The sequence below is a fragment of the Pan troglodytes genome, chromosome 5 (assembly GCF_028858775.2).
Source record: "Pan troglodytes isolate AG18354 chromosome 5, NHGRI_mPanTro3-v2.0_pri, whole genome shotgun sequence".
Lineage (NCBI taxonomy): Eukaryota > Metazoa > Chordata > Mammalia > Primates > Hominidae > Pan > Pan troglodytes.
Window position 1 is genome coordinate 178,410,400 of NC_072403.2, and position 16,100 is coordinate 178,426,499.

Below are 16,100 nucleotides of genomic sequence, written 5' to 3' on the forward strand. Positions count from 1 at the left end.
GTGAACCCGGGAGGCGGAGCTTGCAGTGAGCCGAGATCACGCCTCTGCACTCCAGCCTGGGTGACAGAGTGAGAATCCGTCTCAAAAAATAAAAAAACAACAAGAACACTTAGGCATCTTCGAGAAGCTGCATTTAAGGATACTACTATCCATTATGTTGTATATAATCCAAATACACACATAACAATTTTCTCCAAGAAGGGTTTTGTTATTAGATATTGAGATTATATGACTCTTACTTTAAACTTTGTCTCTGCTACCAGGAAGCTCAGAGCTAAATTTTGTGCTCATAACATAATTAAGTGTGAGATAAGAAGGCAAAACACAATAGACATTTTATTTTTTTAATTCCTCAGGAATATAAAAGTGTAGGTGTGCATTAAATGGTTAAAGATAAAAATCTCAGAATGCTGTAACTAGGGAGGTTTCGAATGTGCACAAGAGTGCCAGAGTTTTTTGAGTAGTAAGGACTTTTTTGAAGTAGTAAAAATTACAGTTAACTTTGAGCTGGGGGAACGCTTCGCATATTGCCTCATAATCCTCACCAGGGTCACCTATGTTCAACTATCCCCACAGACAGAAGAGGAAACAGACATGGAAGTTTAATGAAAGATGGGGATAAATGACAGCATCAGTGTGGCAACTCCAGCCTCTCGGGCACCAAAACCCACCTTGAACCATGGTGCGGTACCTTCTCCCACACAATGCTGAGGGGTGCTCCGACTCCAAGCCAGACCATGGGGCCTCCACTACAGGCCATGGGAGCAGCTGTGCCCTTACCCAGACAGCATCTGGACAGAGGCCATGCTGGGGAACCACATCAATCCAGGTTTCCCAGAGGTCACAAAGGCCTGTGTGTGCATTTCTGGTGATGCAAAAGTGTCCTTGCTTACTAGAGAGACTGTTATTTTCAGACTGTCTTTGACTGATATACCACGGTTGGCTGAAATTACCATGCTGAAAAGCAAAGATCCCACAGATCACCCACCCTAAACTGAACTGCATGATTTCTACGGAAACCCCACAACTAATGGTTCTGACAACTTGGCATCCACTTTTCTAGAAATAAGGCAGATCAACATAAAAACCTATCTTAAAGTGCCAGCTATTCTCTAAATAGAGGGAATTAAGTCACATATATGCTCAATCTTTGGAACTGGCAACACTTTTACTTACATAGTGGCACCCAATTTTCTCTCCTGGGATGGAAGTCCTCCTCAGTCCCTGCTGTGAGACATTACAGTTATGGGAGAATTTGATAATAATATAATAGTAATCTAATAGTCTAGCAATTATTCAAATTGACCCTTTAATTTCTGATTGGTATGACCTACCAGTATGAAATTACTTTAGGCAAAATAAAAAAAATATTCTAGTGAGTGTATATAGGCGGAGTCCTTAACCTGGGACCCATGAGCTTCTTAAAATATATGCAAATTATATGCAATGTTTTGTTGCTATGTGGTACATGGTTTTAGGAGTCCTTTTGGAATATAGCTTTCACGGGGATTTGTGGCCCCATAAAAGGTCAAATGTCATTGCCAAATAACCTTACAGTATTTGACTATCTTAAAAATCCTGGTAGTGATTTTTAAAAATTCTAGTAGTGATTAAAACCAGCAAAACTTTTTCAACTCCTGGAAATCCCAGAACCTTAGGTTGAGCGGCACTATGAAGAAATCATGTCATGTGAATTGTAAATCCCTCAGTAGTCTCTTCCTGACCAGTTTTCAGTGTCCCCCTCAAAAAGAATCACAAGTCACTGAATTTCTCTTTTATTTAAGCATTAAGAAATTGGAGCATAGCGACTTAGAAAACTTTCTCAAAATGTCCTTAACAGCAATGAAAAGATATCATGTGTCACGTGTAAAACCTTTTTTCTGTTTGTTTTTTATTGAGGCTCATTGACCAGGGAAACATAGATGTTCCACTCATCTGCTTTTAAAGTAGAGAACAAGGCCCACAAACTCTATTTAATAAATACAAATTACTAAAAATGTGCTTAGTGTTGTATTGTGGCCAGTTAAGAACAGGAGAGGCTGGGACAGAGCCTAGAGAAAGGGCGGGAGAAGAAAGGAAATCAAAATGAAGCAGCTGACAGGGACGTCAGGGAGACACACAGGTGCAGTGACAGCCACACTGCAGCAGAAGCTCAGCTTGGAAGACAGAGGCTGCAGAAAGTCAGTCCCTCTAGGATGCCACCAGGGAAAAGTCTTCAAAATGTTGTTGTTACTGTGAACAAGGGCAGAAGTCTAGCCATCTTAATTATTGGTATTTGCACTAAGTGCAAGACGAGACCAAGTTGAGCCACTCCTGCCCTCGGCTCGGAATCAGTGCACTCTTGCTCCACCCTCTCAGCTCCAGACCGTGTGCCCTGCCCAGGACGGCGCACTCAGAGACCATCTGGGTGGGGGTGGAACAAGAGCAGCACCGTCACTTGCATAAGCATTGCTAGTTTTGCCCCTCTAGAATTAATATATTCATTTTAAGTAAAAGAAAACTTATCTCCAAATTCAAAGAAGTTATTCAATTGGTAGGTTTTTTTCTGTTTTTGCAACTCATCTGGCAGCTGACCTAGCTCCCAATGAATTAAATGCTTCACATCTAACTAAATGTGTGCCTAGAATTAGAGAGAGAGAGAGAGAGAGAGAGAGACAGTGTGTGTGTGTTATTAGAGCAAAGACCTCCACAAGAAAAATACAAAATCTGTCTTAAAAATGTAAGGCTTCAATTTAAAATACAATTAAGACTTGATACATTTAAAGTCTATCAAGATAAACATTAAACCAGTTATTGGCTTTTACAAAGTCAGTCAAAAATTGAGGTAATACATTACTCTTCTATAACCAGCCTTATCTGATTATAACATTTTATTTCCTTCTCATCCTTCTAGTTAGATATTCTCAGATACATGGAAGAAATATGTAGAAATCAGCCTCCAGTTAGCGGGGGAAAGGATATGGTTACAAAACAGCGGAGGAGCTTTACTCTCTATTCAAATAATACACAGAAAAAATGTAATCAGCCGAGCGGTTTCCATGGAAGCGCTCATTGACCAGGGCTCACCAGCGCCTGGCGATGCCTACCCTTCCGCTTTGGAGACTGGAAATTCGGTTAACTGAGTTTCAGGGATGTCTAATACCCTCAACATTTTTCTGACTTGGGAGAAAACAAAATCACGAATGTAGCACCGGGTCCCAGCTCTGCAGGAGGCCACCGTCGCGGCCACCCACCTGGGCCATCGCCCACCGCACTGTCCAGGGTGCCGGGCGCCGGCTGAGGGTGACACCACAGGGGATGCAGATGTAGCCCTGGGGAAGGCCCGCCTCCAGGCAGAGGGTCTCTGGGACCTAGACGAACCCTGGGGCTCGGGGCACCAAGAGGCATTTTCTCAGTTGCTTAATTCCCCACGAACTGCATGGATGCTCGGCGATGCCAAGAGGAGGCCAGAGTGGGGCAGAGGCAGGCATCCGGGGTAGATACCACCGGTGTGAACGAGAAAGGCCCGGGCTGCCGGCTGGCGAGGGCAGGAGGGGGGCCGTGGCCGTCGGGCGAGTCTGGCTGCGCCCCACGTGGGCCAGCTTGCGCACGGGTGTCCCGAAAGTGGGCGCTGGCGGCCAGAGGAGCCTGCGGTCTCCCCCGAGGGCCCCTAGGCGGAGTGGCGCGTGCAGGAAGTGAGGTGGGATCAGGCCTGGCCTGTCCCCGCAGGCCCGCTGGGCTCACAGCGTGCTCAGGTGCCGCCGTGAGTCCAGGGCCCCCGCCCGGCCCCGCGCGGCAGCCGCCGACTCCACGCCGCGCAGCCACTCCGTGCACTTGCGTACCAGGCCCTCGTCCACCGCCTCTGGCTCCTCCTCGTACTCCACGTCGTCGTACCTGTGCCGCTCGTTGAGCAGCGACACCTTGAGCATCGGCCGCAGGGCCCCGGGCCGCGGGCTGAGCTGGGGAACCTGCAGGCCGCCGTGCAGCAGCTGGGCGCCGGGCGGAGGCGCGCGGCGGCCCTGGCCGGCGGTGGGGGGTGCGTCGGGGTCGCTGGCGGGGCCGCCCCTCCGCGGGCCCGCGGCCCTAGCCGGGAGACAGGGGGCGAGTAGGCGCCTGGGTTCGGCCGAGGGTGAGGGGAAGGGCCTGCGGGGCCGCGCCAGCAGCTGCTTCTCCAGATGACGCTTCTGGAGGACCAGGACGGCCTCGGGGGTGAGATTCAGGGAGAAGCGCGCAGCGGAGTCTGGACAAGGCCCCGCCCCCGAGGAGGTGCCCGCGGCGGTGGTCCCCGTCCCCGCCGAGGTCGCCGCGTAGGTGGTCCTCGCTGGGCTGTGGCCGGAGCCTGCCGGCCGGGGCGGGGCGCACGTGGCTGGGGCCCGCGCGCGGCTGGGCAAGGCCTGGGGGGAGACGCCCGGAGGGGCCGGCGGCTGCGTCCTGTCCAGGCCGGGGCCGCGCCGGGCCGGCGGCCTCTTGAGCGTGGCGGAGGGCCAGGAGCTGGAGAGGAGCCCCTCGGGCCGCTGTGGGGGCCTCTTCTTCTTGTCCCCCGCGGCGCAGGGCCTCCGGGGTAACTGGCGCGCGGCTTGGGCCCCCGGGGCGGGGGCGGGCGGCGGCGGCATGGGCGGGAAGGGCATGGTGCAGCCGAGCCGCCGGATCCTCAGCCCCTAGAAAGAGAGGCGGGCGCTCAGCCACTGTGCGCGGAGCGGGTCCCCGCAGTCCGGGCGGCCCCTCCACACCCACCTGCGTCCAGCCGCGGCCTCTCCGGCTTCCTCACATCCCAGCGACCAAACCCGGGGACTCAAAGAGAGGCGCTCCCACCCTCCCCTCCTCCTGGGGGTGCTCCCGGGACTGGACCCTGCAGGAACCGCCTCCCGCCGTCCGACTGTGGGCGAGTCGCGGCGCCCCCGGGTCCCCGCAGCTGAGACGCGGGCCGGGCCGGCAGGAGGAGGAGCCCAGCGCGCTCGCTAAGGACGCGGCCCTGCCAGGCCCCGGGCTGTGCCCGGCTGGTGTCACGACCGACTGTTGAATGGGAGCAAAGTGCCAGGACAGCGGAGGGCGGAGCGCGCGCCAGGCATCCCGGGGCTCCCCCAGCTGGCGCTCAGGTGCTCCGAGGTTAATGTAGTCCGTCGAAAGCCGGGAGCATTCCCCTGGGGGAGCCGGCAGCCTTCCGGAGTCACAGGTGGAGGCCCTGCACGTTTCAGAGAAAATCCCTTGTAGCCTCTCCGTGCCTTCGAGACGGCGGGAAAGGCACCGCCAGTAGATGCAGCTCTGCGGCCCCTCACATCCTGCTTCACAGAGAAAAGCGGGCTGGAGCTGAGAGGGGAGAAATGACCCTCAGTGAATCTTACATAGTGTTCATGCCACCCCTTGAGGAGTCACTTTCAAATTCAAAACCTAAGTATCTGTGAACAGGCAAAATAGTTCAGTTTCAGCTATATAATGCTGATTACATGGCAAATATTAGACATTAAGTCCCTTTAATAATTCCTATGAGCAAAGCAATATATTTGTCACTGTAGCAGAGATTCAGAATTAATGAGATAAATCTTCACTGTCAATTTACATTCTAGTCGTAGACACATGAAGACATCCTACAATATTCAAATGTTTGTTTAATAAATAATTGAACAATTGCAAAGTGACGGATCAAAAAGTCAACATTTCATGTGTGCAGTCCCTGCATTACTTAAGGATAATCATCAACTGCTTAGATCTCCACAAAGTACTTTCCATCAGATACACTTTTCTGATGGAAACCAGGTGTGTGATGGTTATGGCCCCAGGTTAGCTCCAGAGCACATTCAACTGTGGGCAAACACAAATGTGCCCTGTGCCAACAGTCACAGCAGGACAGCATCGCCCTCCCCCAGCCGCCTCAGTCTCCGAGGCAGCAGCAACGCCTCCCCTTGTTGACTGTTGGTGGCCTCAGAGAACTGCGCTGTGGATACAGGGGAGCGTCAAGGAAACCTGGCAGGTGGTGGGAAACACTTCTCACCAGAGCTTGGGTTGGGGTGACAGGTTTGGGCCCTGTCATCTCTACCAGCACCTCCCAAACCACCCCAATACAGCTCTGAAACAAGCCTCCCAGCTCACAGGCACTTTCCCTCCATCCCTGCCAGCCTGTCTCTGCCGGTGGGCTCAGGCTGTTAATTGGCTTGACAGGTGAGGTCCTAAGATACTGAAAGCTCCTCCTCAATATGTTTTATTCCAGGTTTTAGAATCTCTGGATGGGTGTGGGAAGAGGCACGTCAGTGGCGGCAGGAGGCCCACAGTTCTGTGCCTGGAAAGTGGAGAACTGGAAGAGAAGGTGAGGCAGGAGAGGACGGGGGTGGGGCGGGGGACGGTATCAAATATCATTTATGGGGGCACAGCTGGAGAGGCAGGCTATGGAGAAAAATCAGCAAACACTTGGACACTCAGACATCTGAGTTTGGAGCCCTGCAGTTCAAAAGCTGTGACGGTGCTGGTGGGGTCTTCTCTCCTTCCTGTCTCCTTACTCTTAGGATGCTTCAGAAGGAATGACAGTTTTGGGGTGAGAATGGGTTGGTGGCCTCATAGTAATGCTCCCGACTTCCACTGCTGTCTCCATTCTGCTGGGACACTGGTCGTACAGAGGCGAGGTAGCTACGCACCTGCCATCACACAGCTCTAACGGGACGGAGGAGATAAGACTCCACCCCAGGAGTGCGAGTCCAAGGCCAGATTGCAACTTTTACACTAAAGCTGAGAGGGAAAAAGTCTTGGTAGATCAGGGTGATTGGATTAAGTGACCTCTCACCCACAAACTAGTAGCGATTTGGGCCTTTTTAAGCCAAGAAAAGTGATAGTTTATCAGATTAATGCACATGTCTGACCAGACAAGAACTGGGATTCTCCAAGCCCTCCCAGACGACTCATACCAGCCCAGAAGCTTGGAGACATGGAAAGCTGTAAGTTTGTGTGACCCTTGAGAGGCAGAAAAGTACATTCTGAGTGTCCGCCACCTCATCACCAGGCCAGGTAGGAGGGGCAGTGCCTCTTCCCTGTCTCCCCAGAACCCCCAGAGCAAAGCATGCTCCTACGAGGGGTTCTGAGCTCTGGGTTCTCATGGCGGGTTGCTGCCCCAGGAGTACGGAGGAGTTAGCATTGCCGACGGACTATCTCCTCTTCAGACTCTGATAAAAGCACCCAAATGACAGCATCGCTTGTCCCCTGCCCAGCTACTTCTGCTACTTGAAACCTTCAGCTCCTTGTAAAGTAGAAGTTAGAAAGATCGGCTTGGGCCTGAAACAGAATGCGTGAAAGCAGCCTCTGTCGCTGGCCCTCACTGGTGCCGTGGCTGTTAAAGAATCCGTTACAAATACCCTTCGGCTGATGCAAGCAGCCAGCAGCAGTTCCCAGCAAGGAAAGCCACGCCAGAGAGATGGCTACGTTTAACTTCAGGACAGCAGGTGTAACTGAAAAGCGGTTAAAGAAATATAGTAGCTGGGTACGGTAGTTCACGCCTGTAATCCCAGCACTTTGGGAGGCCAAGGCAGGTGGATCACCTGAGGTCATGAGTTCGAGAACAAGCCTGACCAATACGGTGAAACCCTGTCTCTACTAAAGATACAAAAATTAGCTGGGAGTGGTGGCACGCGCTTGTAATCTCAGCTACTCAGGAGGCTGAGGCAGGAGAATCACTTGAATCCGGGAGGTGGAGGTTACAGTAAGCCGAGATCGTGCCATTGTACTCCAGCCTTGGCGACAGAGCAATACTCCATCTCAAAAAAATAAATAAATAAAAATAATGTAAAATTTAGCTTATAATTTACGAGGGATTTCTCATAGCTTGCCCAGAACACAATAATTATAACTATTCATATGTAATATTAAATAGTAAAGCTTGGGTACTAGAATACTGAGATCAGCTAATCTGTCTCAGAACTAGATTTTGGGGTTCACCTGAGCAAGAGCTGATCTCTAAAATGCATGATTATATCTTATCTTGCATGATTACATCTTATCTAAATTTACTGTCTCAAATAAGTGGATTTAAAAGGTCAACTAAGCAAAACCAAATACAGTTTAGCCTTGAACACCATGGGTTTGCACTGCGAGGGTCCACTTACAGGAGGGTTTTCCTCTGCCTCTGCCACTCCTGAGACAGCAAGACCAACCCCTCCGCTTCCTCCTCAGCCTACTCAAGGTAATGGTGATGAGGATGAAGACCTTCATGATGATCCACTTCAATACTTAAGAATAGTAAATGTATTTTCTCTTCTTTATGATTGTCTTAACATTTTCTTCAGCTCACTTTAAGAATACTGTATAATATATATAATACATATAACATACAAAATATGGTGTTTTTTTTGCTTTTGTTTTTGTTTTTTGAGACAGGGTCTCTGTTGCCCAGGCTGGAGTGCAGTGGCGCCATCTCGGCTCACTGCAAGCTCCGCCTCCCGGGTTCACGCCATTCTCCTGCCTCAGCCTCCTGAGTAGCTGGGACTGTAGGCGCCCACCACCACGCCCAGCTAATTTTTTGTACTTTTAGTAGAGACCGGGGTTTCACCGTGTTAGTCAGGATGGTCTCGATTTCCTGACCTTGTGATCCACCCACCTCAGCCTCCCAAAGTGCTGGGATTGCAGGCGTGAGCCACCGCGCCCGGCTAACATACAAAATATGTTAATCAACTAAGTTATCGATAAGACAGAAGTCTTGTCAGTCAACAGTAGGCTATTAGTAGTTATGTTTTGCAGAGTCAAAAGTTACACAAGGATTTCTGACCCTATGGGAGGCTGGTACCCCTAACCCCCACATTGCTTAAGGGTCCTATGTATTTGGAACTGTCCATATTTTTGACTTATGTTTTACGTCATTTATGTTGTAAATTAAATTTGATTTTCAGATTTCTAACATAACAATAACACAATATTGTCCACATGTGGGAATGGTGATTATCCACCCGCCCCACTATTCTGTCAGAGTAAAGTGTGTATCAGAGTAAAGAATTTCCATTACAACAACCCTTTAAGACATTTCCAGTGAATATGTGCACAGAGAATATTTCAATCACTAAAATAAAACACCAGGAAGTTTACATTCAGGCCCAACTACAATTACAGAGGGCAGCTGTTCCACCGATTTGAACTGTGTGGACTGAAGAATTATCAAGCTTTACACAGCTCGGTGACCCTGCTGTGTAAAGGGCCTCAGATTTGATCATCCCAACTGCCCAGACCCTACAGAAATGATCCCAAGGATTCCGGGCTCCCACACGATGCGCGCTGGCTGCTCAACTGCTCACTCCTGCCTCATAACCAGTGAATAAAATTAGAGCCAGTAATCACATCACAACACCAGGAAATTAGCCATTATTTGAAAAACATTTCATTTTTCTCATTAACTTAATTTCTTCTTTTTTACTAAGGCATATAATATTTAAATGTACATTCAGAAAAACTTCAAAATGGGAACTATTTCAATACATTGTTTCTCATTATCCCCTATGGTCTACTTCTTTCTGTACTTTCATTCAAATCATTTTACATGATGTAACAGTAAGCAGTCAAACATCTAGAACTAAAACCAAACCTGAATTTTAACACAGAAGCTTATTCCAGTTTAAAACCAATTTTATTACTTGGAAAACTTGCCAATAACTTAAAAATGTCTACATTTCTTCTAATGCTGGTCTGTTACTGTGAAAGGCTTTGGGAATTAAAAAACACTTAGGAAATGTGTTGGATGCTAACAATTTTAAAGTACTTCTTTTTCCCCATTATTAAGATGATAACAGGCAATGTCTATTCCGCACTAAATAATCCACTTTATCTGGATTAGTTACATCGTTGAAAGCTCATGAAAGCCCTGTGAAAGCAGTACTAGCAATACTTGCATTTTACAGATGACAAACCAAGGCTTACCCAAGCAGTCACACAACTAGCACGCGGCCAGGGGCAGCCTGTCTAGGCAGGGGGCGCCAGAGCACACGCTTCCCTCCATGCCGGGGTGGGGGGGGGGGGGGGTCCCAATTTCTTTGGTCTCAAGACCAGATGGCCGAGAACTCCAAAGAGTTTCTGTTTTGTGGATTTTACCTATTATGTTAACCTTATTAGAAATTTAAATAGCTTTAAATACATTACATGTTAGCAATAAACCCATTATGTTAACATATTTTTAATATATTTTAAAAAACTATTTTCTAAAATAAACAAATGAGAGATGAGTGGTGGGCTCAGTAGAAGCCATAGGATCTCGCATGCACTGTGTTCCGTCCTGTGCCATCACGCAGCACGGGACCACAGTAACGCCACTGTGTGCTGGGGATCGCAGGAGAGAGGAAAAGAGTGACGCTGGCTCAGTATCACTATGAAAACAGACCCTAACAGGCCTCCGAGACCCCAGGCGTCCCAGGAACACGCTGTGAGATGTGCTGCATTGAGACCGCTGACAACCAGTAGCCTTTCTATCAAAAATCCTTAACCCAGTAACCCGCGGATGGCCCAAATGCATTCCATCGGTAGCAGCAGTTGCTTTGCTAGCAGAAGAAAGTAGAAAAATAACCTTTAGAGGAAACCTCATTGTGAGCACACCTCACCAGTTCAGAGCTATCCTAAGTAAAAGAAAAAAAAAAAAAGGTAGCTTACTAACTCAAAAATCTAAAAGTATAGGGCTATTCTGTTAGACAAAGGTGATTTAACGTTAACCACTAAAAATTCCCTTAACCCAGAAGGTTTCCTAACGAGGAATTTAAATCTTAATTACCATACAAAGGTCTAACCAGACCCAGGAGGAACTCCCTTCAGGACAGGACCATAGATGGCTCCTCCCCGGTGATTGAGGGGAGAAAAGAAAAGCCCACAATTGGTATTCAGTAATTGATAGGGAAACTCTTGTAGAAGCAGAGTTAGGAAAATTGCCTAACAATTGGTCTGCTCAAACGTGCGAGCTGTTTGCACTCAGTCAAGCCTTAAAGTACTCACAGAATCAAAAAACTCTATCTCAATCCTGACTCAAAAGGTTACCTACACCCTCTCTGAAATGAATTTGTGCAAGAACTGTTGTTTATGGGACTGCATCTTGATGGGGCAGCTGGGTTGTCATGAAATACTCAGGAACCCAGCCCAGCTCTGGGACTCACCCCTGAGCGCAAAAGCAACGTTGGGCATGCTGGTAAAGGACCACTAGAATCCAGCAGCCTGGACCGCTTTCTTGGTGGTCAAGAAAGGTGGGAAAAGGGGTGCAAGACTGCTACATCAGTAAGCATAACTAATCTGATAAGCAGAGGTCCATGGGTGGTTACGCTCCCTGGAAAGGAATAAGCATTAAGACCACAGCGGACACTCTAGGACTAATGCTCATCGGAAAATGACTAGGGGTGCTGGCATCCATATATATATATATATATATATATATATATATATATATATATTTTTTTTTTTTTTTTTTTTTTTCAGATGAGAAACATTCCCCTCAAGGCAAAAATGCCCCCAAGATGTATTCTGGAGAATTCAGCCCAGTCAGAGTGTATGTACCTTTTTCCCTCTCAGACTTGAAACAAATTAAAATAGACCTAGGTACATTCTCAGATAACCCTGATGACTATATTGATGTTTTACAAGAATTAGGACAATCCTTTGATCTGACATGGAGAGATGCAATGTTACTGCTAAATCAGACACTAACCCCAAATGAGAGAAGTGCCACCATAACTGCAGCCCGAGAGCTTGGCGATCTCTGGTATCTCAGTCAGGTCAATGATAGGATGACAACAGAGGAAAGAGAACGATTCCCTACAGGCCAGCAGGCAGTTCCCAGTGCAGACCCTCATTGAGACACAGAATCAGAACATGGAGATTGGTGCTGCAGACATTTACTAACTTGCGTGCTGGAAGGACTAAGGAAAACCAGGAAGAAGCCTGTGAATTTTTCAATGATGTCCACTGTAACACAGGGAAAGGAAGAAAATCCTACTGCCTTTCTGGAGAGACTAAGGGAGGCACTGAGGAAGCATACCTCCCTGTCACCTGACTCTATTGAAGGCCAACTAATCTTAAAGGTTAAGTTTATCACTCGGTCAGCTGCAGACATTAGAAAACAAACTTCAAAAGTCCACCTTAGGCCTGGAGCAAAACTTGAGACACCCTATTGAACTTGGCAACCTTGGTTTTTTATAATAGAGATCAGGAGGAGCAGTCGGAATGGGACAAACGAGATTAAAAAAAAAAAAAAGGCCACCGTTTTAGTCATGGCCCTCAGGCAAGCGGACTTTGGAGGCTCTGGGAAAGGGAAAGGCTGGGCAAATCGAATGCCTAATAGGGCTTTCTTCCGGTGCGGTCTACAAGGACACGTTAAAAAAGATTGTCCCAGTAGAAATAAGCCGCCCCCTCATCCATGCCCCTTATGTCAAGGGAATCACTGGAAGGCCCACTGCCCCAGGGGACGAAGGTCCTCTGAGTCAGAAGCCATTCACCAGATGATCCAGCAGCAGGACTGAGGGTACCGGGGCAAGCACCAGCCCATGCCATTACCCTCACAGAGCCCCGGGTATGCTTGACCATTGAGGGCCAGGAGGTTAACTGTTTCCTGGACACTTGTGCGGCCTTCTGTCTTACTCTCCTGTCCTGGACAACTGTCCTCCAGATCTGTCGCTATCCGAGGGGTCCTAGGACAGGCAGTCACTTGATACTTCTCCCAGCCACTAAGTTGTGACTGGGGAACTTTACGCTTTTCACATGCCTTTCTAATTATGCCCGAAAGCCCCACTCCTTTGTTAGGGAGAGACATCCTAGCAAAAGCAGGGGCCATTATACACTAGAATTAGAAGGAAAAAGGGTAAATATATATACAGACTCTAAGCATGCTTACCTAGTCCTCCATGCCCACGCAGCAATATGGGGAGAAAGGGAATTCCTAACTTCCGAGGGAACACCTATCAAACATCAGGAAGCCATTAGGCCCCCCAAATTCTCTTCACCTCTGAATCTACATCCTCCGACCCCTGCCTAAAGATAATTTTATGGGGAAGAGGATTTGCTTGTGTCTCCCCAGGTGACAATCAGGTGTCTATGTGGGTGCCCACCAACCATCTGAAGATCTGTCACGAGCCACGGCATCTAGTGGACCCACCTGCAGAGTACAGTGCGAATTGAAGGTTTGAAAAGCCTCGATTTGCTTTCTCTGTGCCTTCTGTTAATCAGAAAAGGCCTGTTTCTCACTATCAGTGGCCCGGCTACAGCCACAAAAGTTTTTGCTTCTGTTTCAGTAGATTTACTAACGTGGGGGTGAGGGTAGGCTTGTGTTTTTGCAGGAGATGAATGAACCGTGTGGATGCCCTCAAGATGTGCACGACCATGGAATGGGAGACTGGAGGGACCCATGGATCCCAGCCTTGGACCAGGTTCCCCCAGTATGAGCCATGAACCAGTTGAATCTGAATGCGAAGAAGGAATGAGGACTGACCGGAGTCACGATGCCTAACGGACCAATGCTTTCTGACTCAGCTCCTCTCTACCCTGAATATGAGAGACCCTAATAGTTAGACAGGAATATCGTCACCCCTATTCAGCATGAAGAAGTTACAGAAGATGGACCTTCATCCTTCTGCAACCCCTAGGATTAAGGGTCCTCTTGTAGAAGGGAAAGGGGAGATATGTTGGAAGCATTCAAACCAGAGTGACTCCAGTTTGAATAAGGGCTAAGAAAAGAGAAGCTGGGTCACCTACCGGCAATTAAGGGCTGCACAGCCTGCAATCGCCTAGCTAATGATAGCTAGTAATAATGATAGTAATAATGATACCTTCTCTTTTATAAAAAAGAGGGGGCATGTTGGGAAAAAAGCTGAGTGTTGGGGGGGAAACCGAGGCAGGGCTTGCATAATGTCCTCTGGAATGTGTCTAGACTTGCTGGCTCCTTGCTTCTAGCCTTCCTAGGCTCCTAGGTCCCTATTCCCAGTATCTCAAGTAGCAGAACATGTTCCATGTAAATGCTAAACCATCACAGCTGTAGATCATGTGCCTGCCCTTTTGACCTCCACGTTATCACCACCTGTTTCTTTGTTGGATTACCAATAAATACTGTGGGCTCCCAGAGCTCGGGGACTTCGCAGCCTCCACGATGGCCCCCTGGTGTCCCACCTTTCTCTCTCAAACTTTTTCTCAATCCTTTTACTCCACCGGACTTTGTCACCCCCACGACCTGGTGTTGGGTCTGATCACCCCAACACAGAGCCTGTGCTCACCAATTTTAGTCCTTTCCAGCACTGACCCAGGCCTTCTGGAACTCAAGGTATGCCTGCCTGCTGCCGGTATCTGGGCTGGGACCGAGGGCATCCATCCTATCCATCCAGGACGCCTGAGAGCTCTGAGCTAAGACAACCCCCTCGTCTGAACTCAGGTGTCTCTCTCCACCACCTGGGCAGACTGAATGACGCCCTTCTCTATCCCGAGGCCACGCCTCACACCCCATGGTGGACCCAAAGCTACTCCATATCCTGTCCTGGGACTACACCCCACCCCCCACCGCTGCATCAATATAGCAACAGGCTTCAGAGGTAGTTTCTGAACCCGCATTGCTCCATAATGGTTACTCTAAGTGTGGCCTCCAGTTTATCCCAGTTCTGGAAGACTGAGATTCCTCTGGAGACAGGCACGAGCTCACCGCCTGTGCCACCAGTCCCTGCTCTGGCTCTCAGGCTGCCCGGATGTGATGCTTTTCAAGCTCACTCCGACTTGTCTCACACAGACTCCTAGAAGGCCCCTTACTTTGATCAGGTCAAACCCTGCTGCCAGCACAGGGCAAATGGGAAGCAAAGAGCCGTTTCTGTGTTTAAGTCCACCTGGGCAGAAATGAAGCTGAACGGACATTTCTCAGGGAGATTCCCAATGCTGGGGGAATGTTTCCTAGAGGAATATTTCTGTGGCCGACAAACACGGATGCAGAACAAATGACTCTGGGGAGGCAGCAGAGCGCAACGGGGGGCGCGGCCTCCGCAGCCCACGAGCCGGCCACACCTGCTCCTGCCACGCAGGCTGAGTCACCACGGCAGCTGCACCTCTGTACGGCATGGAGACTCGGCTACACCGCAGGGCTGAGGGCCGGCCCTCAGACAAACCAGGCCCCAGACAGAGCTCAGCACATGAGTTTCTTCCAAGTCTTCTGCAAACTGACATGTTTTCTTTACTCCCATTGTCGCCTGCTGTCTAAAATAAGATTCTTCTTCAGGCTGCCGCTACTCTCAGACTCAAACTCCAGCTCCGTCACGTTTTCTGGAGCCCTGCTTCTTCTGTGGCATTCCACACATGCCACACTCTGCCCCTCCACGCCACCCTCTTCCTCTGCCCCTCTGCTCCTTGTCACCCTCCCTGCAGCTGGGTAAGCTGTCCTCTATACGCCCCCTGCGGCTGGGTGAGCTGTCCTCCACACGCCCGCAGAGTCCTGTGGACGTCCCTGAGGCCCCAGTCCCCACACCTCACTATAACAACTGGGAACATGTCTGTCTCCCCCATAATCGTAAAGTCTTTGAAGACAAGGACTTCTGTTGCATCTTCCTTGAGCACCAAGCACAGTGTCCGCCCACTCACCAGAACTCACTCTTTTCCTGCACCTTTTCCAAGCATGTGCCTGACTTCCAGGGTCCTAAGGCCTGACCCTGGCTCCCTGCCAGCTTAGTCTCCCTCCCCACCCCAGCCCACTCCTGGATTTCAGCCACACCTAATGACCTGAACAAGGTCCGGCCACCACCACCCAGTGCCACACAGGATCCCTTCTGCCCATCTGCCTGCTGCCCCTCAAGGACATCCCCCTCAGCTCTCCTCTAAGCTGACTGTGCATAAAATGCTGCTCCCATTACCCTGTTGTATGCTCTTTATTAACTCTCCTCTAAGCTGACTGTGCATAAAATGCTGCTCCCATTACCCTGTTGTATGCTCTTTATTAACTCTCCCTACCCTGGACAGACATAGAGCCGCCTTCCCTCCTGCTGGCACCACATCATGCTGGCACCCGCCTATCTGCCTCTCCCTGGCAACTGAGGAGACCAGGACAGCCAGTGGGAGACTTGCAGGGAGGAGGAGGGCGCTGGCTAGTTCTCCGCCCTCTCTGCTTCTCCTCCAGCCTGGGGTGAAGGTAGCTTCTTGCTGCCACTACTGTCCAGTGGCCTGAC

General features: G+C 49.5%; 1 protein-coding gene and 1 long non-coding RNA gene across 2 annotated transcripts; one reads left to right on the plus strand and one right to left on the minus strand.

Moving 5' to 3' along the window:
• Positions 1 to 1,759: 1,759 nt before the first annotated feature.
• PRR18 (proline rich 18) lies at positions 1,760 to 4,827 on the minus strand. The gene is made up of 2 exons (XM_016956607.4): positions 4,714 to 4,827; positions 1,760 to 4,637 (listed from the first exon to the last, which is right to left on the minus strand). The coding sequence occupies exon 2, from the start codon at positions 4,605 to 4,607 to the stop codon at positions 3,720 to 3,722; it is 888 nt and encodes a 295-aa protein (XP_016812096.1). The 5' UTR covers positions 4,608 to 4,637; positions 4,714 to 4,827; the 3' UTR covers positions 1,760 to 3,719.
• Positions 4,828 to 6,184: 1,357 nt separating this feature from the next.
• Positions 6,185 to 14,087, plus strand: LOC134810394 (uncharacterized). Its single transcript, XR_010158249.1, has 2 exons — positions 6,185 to 6,280; positions 11,395 to 14,087. It is a non-coding gene; the product is annotated as an uncharacterized LOC134810394 (long non-coding RNA).
• Positions 14,088 to 16,100: the final 2,013 nt, after the last annotated feature.